General features: G+C 41.3%; 1 protein-coding gene and 1 long non-coding RNA gene across 2 annotated transcripts; one reads left to right on the plus strand and one right to left on the minus strand.

The window, feature by feature from the left end:
* The first annotated feature begins 696 nt into the window (after positions 1-696).
* On the plus strand, positions 697-1,925 carry LOC149167650 (uncharacterized). The gene is made up of 3 exons (XR_016260570.1): positions 697-1,264; positions 1,388-1,489; positions 1,593-1,925. It is a non-coding gene; the product is annotated as an uncharacterized LOC149167650 (long non-coding RNA).
* A 2,727-nt stretch (positions 1,926-4,652) lies between these two features.
* Positions 4,653-8,092, minus strand: LOC149167651 (uncharacterized). Its single transcript, XM_089430548.1, has 6 exons — positions 7,796-8,092; positions 7,559-7,630; positions 6,020-7,441; positions 5,528-5,764; positions 4,881-5,440; positions 4,653-4,758 (listed from the first exon to the last, which is right to left on the minus strand). Exons 1-6 carry the CDS (start codon positions 8,090-8,092, stop codon positions 4,653-4,655), a joined length of 2,694 nt encoding a protein of 897 aa, XP_089286674.1.
* Positions 8,093-10,612: the final 2,520 nt, after the last annotated feature.

Consider the following 10,612-nt stretch of genomic DNA (forward strand, 5'->3'; position numbering starts at 1 on the left):
AATCAACTTCTTCCTCCAATTTCACTGTCATTTCTTTTTCATATGTATCGACGACCTGTTCATAAAATATTTTCTTCTCCAACTTCCCTGTCATTTCTGTTTCATATATATCGCCGATGGTTGGTAAAGCGACATGATTAATCCAGAGGCCCTACTTTGTAGAAGCGGTGAAGATGATTCCGGGTCTTCGGATTGTGTTATTAGCGCTGCCTGCGTTCACATTGAAAGGTTTGCCAATGAGGTTGAAACTCAATTTATTTATTTTGTTACGATTTTACCAGGGATGAACAATCCACAGTGAGATGTTATTGAGAAGAATGATTAACTTACAATGGGATGTGGCAGAAGTATGATCAACGATAAACAATTCACAGTGAGATGTTATTGAGAAGAATGATGAACTCACTATGGGATATGGTAGAATAATGATCAACCCAAACCCACAATAAGATGTTATATATGAAGATGGTAGAATAATGATCAACCCAAACCCACAATAAGATGTTATATATGGAGAAGAATGATTAACTTACAATGGGATGTGGTAGAAGTATATCAACGATAAACAACCCACAATAAGATGTTATATATGGAGAAGAATGATTAACTTACAATGGGATGTGGTAGAAGCATATTGTCACGATCCCTTTCATTATACCAAACACAACTAAAAAAAAATATTAATCACATATTAACGACCACTATCTTGAGTTTAGGATTGTGGTGTAGATATGACATAACACATAGTTGTAAAGTGAATAATCATTAACCATGGCTTTAAACATGCTCATTCGAATTTACTTGTGTGATCACCTTGGCACGTTTACAATATAAAGTATGATCATCTTGGTACGTTTATATACATATATATATTTGGTTGGATGACCTTGCACATTCATATGATCCGTGGGGATTACACGTCCGACACTGCGCTCTCATTAACTGTACTGAGAGTTGGATGATGCGCATTAATCTAACGCCACTTGGTAAGCGGAGGAGCTTACAGCTCACTGCCCTGTGGCCAGGTGGCTGTAGACCACGTGAACGCATGTGACCATACAGGCAAGTTGGCCTTCGGTCTACGAGCCATACTCCCGCTTAAACGAACGGTCATGATCAATCATTCAGGCTGAACGGTGTGGATCGCTTCTAGGTTTTGGTTGACAATATAACTTGCCGGGTTCTTCGGTTTATGGCTCATTTCATCCATACATCCGCTTTACCTCCGACAGAGCTCTGTTACTGCAACTAATCCCTTGTGCAGGTATGGGTAATTCATCATGGCAACCTTTCAAGTTTTGTTAATGGTTAATCATGTTTTGGTGTTTCTGCAAATTATCTTATATATTATTTACTTGTTCGATGCTCCCTCATATAACTTGCGCAGGGGTTTGGCCTCAGCGCCACGGTCTTCAGAATATCCGGTGCAGGGGTTGGTTCCAGCGTATGCCTCGTCCAAAGGACTCATGGTCACACCGCTTAATACCAGGTAAGTATGCATTGATCGATTTGCCTTAGGGTTTCATTGTATTGCATCAATAACAGATTCATCTGGCCGAGTTTAGGCTCATACTCGCGCTATTGCTTCTCAGGTCTATTCACCCTACCCACATCAGGGTATGGCCTACAGGCGGCTTCCATTCCTGTACTGTAACCATGATTTTCCATGTGAAAATGCTCTCTGTTATACGGCTTCGGCCCTCATGAGGGTTACTAATTGTTCTTGGCTTTTATTCAGTTGTACAGAGTTAAATAAACCCTTTTCTCGTTTATAAACAGTACTTTGGTATTTAGTTATTCAACCGCTTCATTTTAACTGTTCTTAATACAGTTGTTATTTGTTAACAGAAGGCCTGCCTTACGGCCTCTTCACAGTAATGGAATTTATATATTTGGAAATTGTCTATTTGGTTGTTCTGGCATTTCATGGTTTCAGATCCACTTATTATCTGTATTATGTTTATTAAACGTACCCGTGCATTCTATAGTTTTATGTCCATACTCTGTACCGCGGTCTCAGGGTTTTGCCTTGCTCCTGGATTAATGGGAGCAAGCATCCCTGTTCCGCCGCATATTTAAAGATTAGCATTGTGAATCTACAGTTAATTGTATGCGATACCAGCTTTGTGTTTCGATTCTTATTCCATTGTTGTTAGTTGTATTTATTGGCTCGCGGCCATTAACTAAGATCCTTGGTGGCTGATTTTGTAGTTTATTCGCGGTATAAGTTGCGAAGGGTTTATATGTGGAACTCCTTTTGCTTATGGACTTCGGCTCTGAGTTTTTCCTTATATATATACATATGCACCACTGTGATGTTTGATACCTTTCGGCCACGGCCGCTTTAAATACATTGCTATTGTCATTCTGCTCCTGAACGACTCTGCTTGCCGCATGTTTACACGCCCAGGGTTTAAGGGTAAAGTAAGCTTGTTGTCGGCTAGGTTATTTAATCATTTCTATCAAGAATGTTTACCTGTTTCCTACGGCCGGGTGTATGTAATATCGTGCACAGTTATGTCTTTTATTTATTCAGCAGCAGTTGACATATACTTACTATTCAAGTTTCTGTACATTAATGGCTAGGTTATTTACGGTCTCCATACTCTGTATGTTAATGACTATATTATTTACAGTCTCTAAATTCTGTATGTTAATGTCCAGTTTATTTACAGACTCCAAATAAGCGTAAACTGTAATTTTCTTGAAATTGTACAGGGAAACTGACATTCATAATTATATCAATTATTTCCTACTAATACAGTGAATTCATTCACCTGCACTACCTAGCTCTTTCCTTATATAATAAATGAAACACCGACATTCACTCTGGTTTACATAATCTATTTATCGGGAGTACTATACTACTGTAGCTATGCTGGCTTTACCTCTTCTTCCAAATTAACAGTTAAAGGTACATACCTGATAGTCTGCTACTGTGACTTGTTACTCAGCTCCCACCTGTTACAATATAGCTCTTAACCGCCCAACCATGAGATCCACTACACTGGAAATCTCCCCCCGAGCTATCTTGCAGGCCTGCAGCCTCCACAAGACTAATGCACCACTGTGCTGGTTATCTGATCACAATCAGACTTAACCTTTCTTAGGAAATCTGCCTTTTTTTTTCTTTCTTTCCTTGGAAACTTTTCCCTGCCTGTTCATCAACAGCCCAGGGTTTTCCTCCCCAGGACCTTTTCCTTGGGTCAGAGGCAGTTCCTTTTTCAGTTGCATAACTGATTCTTTCCTTTTAATAGGAAATCCTCCCTTTGGAGGTTTGCCAGCATTTCAACATTTCATTCATACACATGTGCAAAAATAATTTCTTATATTTATTTTAAACTCATAATGTCTTCAGTAAAACAAATTATTACTCATAATGTTTTACCATAGTAATTATCCGAAATAACAATTACCGAGTCATTACATCTTCCCCCCCTGGGATTGGACATCGTCCCGATGTCCTTTCTCATTAAATAAATTCGGGTAGGCCTTTTTAAAAGGTTCCTCATCTTCCCATGTAGCCTCCTCAGGACCGTAGTGCTGCCACAGCACTTTAATTTGGGTAATAACCCGTTTCCGCAGCCGCACTTCTCTCCGGTCGAGAATGCTCTGCGGTTCGACCAGAACCTCGCCTTCCGGTTCGACCTGCAAACAACCAGCACATAATCAATCTCCATTGAATAATGCTGCATAATTGAACAACTGTATTGGTTCTTACCCGCACATCTTGCCACTGAATAACATGTTTTGGATCATATACATATTTCTTTAGAACAGAAACATGAAACACATTGTGAATCCTAATGTGACTGGGTAAAGCTAGTTGGTAGGCCACTGGCCCCACCCTAGCTAAAATCTGAAACGGTCCAAAATATCTAGGAGCCAGCTTGGCGCAACCACTCCATTGTAAGGTACTCCTTCGGGTTTGAATCCTTACAAACACATGGTCGCCAATATTGTACTCTGCAAACCTTCTTTTCCTATCTGCAAAGCTTTTCTGCCTGTCTTGAGCAGCCTTTAAATTTGCTCGCACTCTTTTTACCATATTTTCCATATCCTTCAACATTTCCGGACCTAAACTCAACTTATCCTCCAGTCCACTCCAACTTGAGGGTGTGTGGCACTTTCGCCCATATAAAACCTCAAAGGGGCTTAACTGAGTTGAAGTATGATACCCATTATTGTAGGCGAATTCAACCAGATGCAAATACTCCTCCCACTGTCCCGGCTTTAACATTACATTTGCTCGCAGCATGTCCTCTAACACCTGATTGACTCGCTCGGTTTGACCATCAGTCTGTGGGTGATATGCCGTGCTGAAATTCAATTGAGTTCCTAACTCGGCAAACAAAGTTCTCCAAAAGGTGGATGTGAATTTCACATCCCGGTCTGATATAATTACCTTCGGCATTCCATGCAAGCGGAACACGTGTTGCATAAAGAGATGTGCAATTTGTACTGCCTTGTAAGTAGACTGCACTGGTATGAAATGTGCTGCTTTACTCAATTTATCAACCACGACCATAATCGAATCGTTGCCCTTCTTCGTTCGTGGCAGCCCGGTTATAAAGTCCATGGAAATGGTCTCCCATTTCCATTCCGGAATAGGCAGAGGCTGCAACAGTCCTGCTGGATGTTGATGTTCAGCCTTAATTTGCTGGCATTCCAGACATCTTGCCAGGTATTCCACTACTTGCTTTTTCATTCTTGGCCAGTAATATTCCTTCTTTAGTGCTGTAACCATCTTTTGGTATCCTGGATGACCAGTGTAATGACTGATATGAAACTCGTCTAAAATCAGCTTCTTAAGGTCACTTGAATCGGGCACATACATCCTTTTATTAAAGTACAACATCCCAACATTGTCCAATGTGTACCCTTGCTGTAACTTTTCATTATCAGATTGTTGAACCAGCTGTTTTAGGTGCTGATATTCAGAATCGTCATTGGCTGCTGTTTTTATCTGGTCAACTAACGTACTTCGCCACTTACTGGCTGATAGTTCACATAAACAGTGAACCTTTCGGCTTAAGGCATCTGCCACTCGATTTTCCTTGCCTTTTAAATGCTTTATTTCAAAGTCAAATCCGCTTAGAAAATCTGCCCAACGACCTTGCCTTGCATTCAAGGTAGGTTGGCTGAAATAATGCGTCAAACTGTGATGATCAGTTAACAACAGAAACTTCTTTCCAAGAAGATAATGTCGCCACATCTTTAGTGCGTGAATTACAGCAGTTAACTCTAAATCATACGCAGAGTATCTTTGCTCATGTTCTTTTAGTTTCCTGGATTCATATGCTATAACCTTTCCTTCCTGCATGAGTACTCCTCCCACGCCCTCCTTGCTTGCGTCGGTGCACACCACGTAGTCCTTATTAGGATCAGCAATTCTCAGTATAGGGGCAGTGGTGAGAAGGTGCTTTAAACGGTCAAAACTCTGTTGACAATCTGCTGTCCAATTGAATATTTTTCCTTTCTTTTGTAAGGAGGTGATAGGATAGGCTATTCTAGAAAAACCTTCTACAAATCTCCGGTAATAACCCGCTAACCCCATAAAAGATCTGATATCAGCAACATCCTTAGGTATAGGCCACTCCATAATAGATTTTATTTTCTCAGGGTCGACCGCAATTCCTTCCTTCGTAATCACGTGGCCCAAGTACTGGATTTCTTCCTTGAAGAAATCACATTTGCTAAACTTAGCATATAACTGGTGTTCCCGGAGTGTTTGCAATACCAATCTAAGATGCTCCTCATGTTCCTGTTGGGAACGAGAGTATATCAATATGTCGTCAATGAATATCAATACAAACTTGTCCAGAAATTTGTGAAACACGCTATTCATCATGCACATGAATGTAGCAGGTGCATTGGTCAGCCCAAAAGGTAGCACTACAAATTCGTAGTGCCCGTAGCGTGTCCTAAAAGCAGTTTTGGCAATGTCCTCATCCTTAATTCTGATCTGATGGTAACCAGATCGCAGGTCAATTTTGGAAAACAGCTTTGCCCCTTTCACTTGGTCAAAGAGTTCATCTATTCTGGGCAAAGGGTACTTGTTTTTGACCGTAAGCTTATTCAGCTGCCGATAGTCTATGCACATGCGCAGAGTTCCGTCCTTCTTTTTTACGAACAATACTGGTGCTCCCCAGGGTGACACACTGGGTCTAATGTACTGTTTGTCCAGCAACTCCTGAAGCTGCATTTTTAATTCGGTTAGCTCTGGTGTGCTCATCCGATATGGAGCTCGCGATACTGGTGCCGCCCCCGGTATCAGTTCTATGGTGAAGTCTATGTCCCTTCTTGGAGGCAACCCCGGTACCTCTTCCGGAAAGACATCTGTAAATTCCTGTACCACAAGAATGTCATCTATCGCAGCCATCTTGCTCTTCTGATTCGCATAACCTACTTGTATAGCATAGACCTGACATTTCTTCCGAATGCATTTAGCTAGCTGAGTTGCAGTGATGGGTCGTATCTGAACCGGATGTTTAATTCCCTGCAATTCTTGTTGCTGCCCCAAATCATCCTTATAGTATATGGTCTTGGTTTTACAATTTACCAATGACCAGTGCTTTTCCAACCAATCCATGCCAATAAGAATGTCGTAGGAGCCTAACGGAAGTACATTCAAGTCTGCTGTTACAGGCTGTCCGGCTAGGGTGAAAGAACAGTTATTAACTTTAGCTACAACCCTTCTTTTAGCTCCTGTAGCTAATTGGACCAACCATGGGTTTTTGAACTTTTCTGATGGTAGCTTGCAATGTTCCACTACTTTCGGACTAACATAACTTAAAGTAGCTCCTGGATCAATAAGTACAGCTACAGGAAGGTGAGAAATCTTACCTTCGAATTCTACCATGGAAGGTTGGTATTCCGCCTGTCGGTCTTCTAATGCTGCATTGATCCTTGGTACGCTGCGCGCCACATCCCCGACAGTTGAAGCTTCATGAACTTGTGATATTTGTTCAGTTCTTTTACGCTGCGGACAATTCCTAGCATAATGTGGTCCTTCACATATCCAGCACTGAACTGAAGGTCTGTTCCCTTCACCTTCTGATTTAGCAGGAGGTTCGCTAATTCTGCTCTCACTTGGCTTAGGCCGGAAAGTACTCTTGCTTGTGTTTCTGTTAAATTGCCCTTTTCCAGTTCCTTTACCACCATCTCTGCGGCTTCCTTTGCTGCTTCCAACAATTCTGCTACCTTTCCTTTCATTCCATTTTCTGTTTGGAACTTCTCCTTTTTGTTTGTTCTGTTGGTAGCAAATTCTAGCCTTCCGAATTGCCTCATCCATAGTTCGGGGATTGTCAAATTCAATCCGTTCCCTTATGTAGGCCGGTAGACTACTCACAAACCTCTGTACCTTAGCTTTCTCCTCTTTAATGTAGGGCACGTAACGGAGCAGTGAGGTGAAACGATTTATAAATTCATCCATGGACTGCTGTCCTAAACGTAAATCATGGAATTCTCGCGCTTTCTCATCGTAAAAACGCTCAGTTAAGTACCTTTCCTTAAAATATTTCTGGAATTTCTCCCAGGTTATACTCTGCTCACTTACTCCCTTCACGATCTTGATTTCTTCCCACCATAAGGTGGCCTTGCCTTGCAGCTGGAAGATAGCCAGCCGTGCCTTCAGATTTTGGTCATATTCATAAAGTTGGAAGTATTTATTAATATTAATCAACCAGGCTTCTGCTGCTTCTTCCTGTTCTCCATCAAAGAGTGGAGGTTTGATTTTTCGGAATTCTCCCTGTAATTCCACTTTCTGCTTCTTGAAGATTTGTTGTTCTTGTACATTATCCGAATGATCTTCCTGCTCCTCAGAAAGCCCAGGTGCATAATCCCGTTCCTCCATGCCCCGTTGCTGCTCTGCACTAGGGCTGGCCAAAGGTGGGTTTTGTTTATCAGACAAACTCTTTAATATCCTTTCTTGTTCTACAGTTAAGCGGGCATTGTCCTCCCGCAGGCGCGCCATCTCTCCCTTCAGCTCCTGAACAGTTTGCAAGATTGCTTGATTGGTACTTCGAGTCTCAGCACCAAGCTGCACCCACACTCCTTCATTTCCCGGAGGGCCGCCACCAGCTCCCGGCATCTCTTCCATTCTCTTTTGCTGTTAACAGGTAACTGTCTTTACTTGTCACTCCTGATAGTACACAAGAAGGACAATTAATTACTTGTTACTGTGTAACTTTTCATTTAGTCCCCGCTGTCCCAAAGGCCACAGTTTGGAAACTTGGCTCTGATACCACATTGTCACGATCCCTTTCATTATACCAAACACAACTAAAAAAAAATATTAATCACATATTAACGACCACTATCTTGAGTTTAGGATTGTGGTGTAGATATGACATAACACATAGTTGTAAAGTGAATAATCATTAACCATGGCTTTAAACATGCTCATTCGAATTTACTTGTGTGATCACCTTGGCACGTTTACAATATAAAGTATGATCATCTTGGTACGTTTATATACATATATATATTTGGTTGGATGACCTTGCACATTCATATGATCCGTGGGGATTACACGTCCGACACTGCGCTCTCATTAACTGTACTGAGAGTTGGATGATGCGCATTAATCTAACGCCACTTGGTAAGCGGAGGAGCTTACAGCTCACTGCCCTGTGGCCAGGTGGCTGTAGACCACGTGAACGCATGTGACCATACAGGCAAGTTGGCCTTCGGTCTACGAGCCATACTCCCGCTTAAACGAACGGTCATGATCAATCATTCAGGCTGAACGGTGTGGATCGCTTCTAGGTTTTGGTTGACAATATAACTTGCCGGGTTCTTCGGTTTATGGCTCATTTCATCCATACATCCGCTTTACCTCCGACAGAGCTCTGTTACTGCAACTAATCCCTTGTGCAGGTATGGGTAATTCATCATGGCAACCTTTCAAGTTTTGTTAATGGTTAATCATGTTTTGGTGTTTCTGCAAATTATCTTATATATTATTTACTTGTTCGATGCTCCCTCATATAACTTGCGCAGGGGTTTGGCCTCAGCGCCACGGTCTTCAGAATATCCGGTGCAGGGGTTGGTTCCAGCGTATGCCTCGTCCAAAGGACTCATGGTCACACCGCTTAATACCAGGTAAGTATGCATTGATCGATTTGCCTTAGGGTTTCATTGTATTGCATCAATAACAGATTCATCTGGCCGAGTTTAGGCTCATACTCGCGCTATTGCTTCTCAGGTCTATTCACCCTACCCACATCAGGGTATGGCCTACAGGCGGCTTCCATTCCTGTACTGTAACCATGATTTTCCATGTGAAAATGCTCTCTGTTATACGGCTTCGGCCCTCATGAGGGTTACTAATTGTTCTTGGCTTTTATTCAGTTGTACAGAGTTAAATAAACCCTTTTCTCGTTTATAAACAGTACTTTGGTATTTAGTTATTCAACCGCTTCATTTTAACTGTTCTTAATACAGTTGTTATTTGTTAACAGAAGGCCTGCCTTACGGCCTCTTCACAGTAATGGAATTTATATATTTGGAAATTGTCTATTTGGTTGTTCTGGCATTTCATGGTTTCAGATCCACTTATTATCTGTATTATGTTTATTAAACGTACCCGTGCATTCTATAGTTTTATGTCCATACTCTGTACCGCGGTCTCAGGGTTTTGCCTTGCTCCTGGATTAATGGGAGCAAGCATCCCTGTTCCGCCGCATATTTAAAGATTAGCATTGTGAATCTACAGTTAATTGTATGCGATACCAGCTTTGTGTTTCGATTCTTATTCCATTGTTGTTAGTTGTATTTATTGGCTCGCGGCCATTAACTAAGATCCTTGGTGGCTGATTTTGTAGTTTATTCGCGGTATAAGTTGCGAAGGGTTTATATGTGGAACTCCTTTTGCTTATGGACTTCGGCTCTGAGTTTTTCCTTATATATATACATATGCACCACTGTGATGTTTGATACCTTTCGGCCACGGCCGCTTTAAATACATTGCTATTGTCATTCTGCTCCTGAACGACTCTGCTTGCCGCATGTTTACACGCCCAGGGTTTAAGGGTAAAGTAAGCTTGTTGTCGGCTAGGTTATTTAATCATTTCTATCAAGAATGTTTACCTGTTTCCTACGGCCGGGTGTATGTAATATCGTGCACAGTTATGTCTTTTATTTATTCAGCAGCAGTTGACATATACTTACTATTCAAGTTTCTGTACATTAATGGCTAGGTTATTTACGGTCTCCATACTCTGTATGTTAATGACTATATTATTTACAGTCTCTAAATTCTGTATGTTAATGTCCAGTTTATTTACAGACTCCAAATAAGCGTAAACTGTAATTTTCTTGAAATTGTACAGGGAAACTGACATTCATAATTATATCAATTATTTCCTACTAATACAGTGAATTCATTCACCTGCACTACCTAGCTCTTTCCTTATATAATAAATGAAACACCGACATTCACTCTGGTTTACATAATCTATTTATCGGGAGTACTATACTACTGTAGCTATGCTGGCTTTACCTCTTCTTCCAAATTAACAGTTAAAGGTACATACCTGATAGTCTGCTACTGTGACTTGTTACTCAGCTCCCACCTGTTACAATATAGCTCTTAACCGCCCAACCATGA

The sequence above is a fragment of the Pinus tabuliformis genome, chromosome 5_1 (genome assembly GCF_031772625.1).
Source record: "Pinus tabuliformis cultivar Carrire ecotype Pingquan chromosome 5_1, CPIR1, whole genome shotgun sequence".
NCBI classification, from domain to species: Eukaryota; Viridiplantae; Streptophyta; class Pinopsida; order Pinales; family Pinaceae; genus Pinus; species Pinus tabuliformis.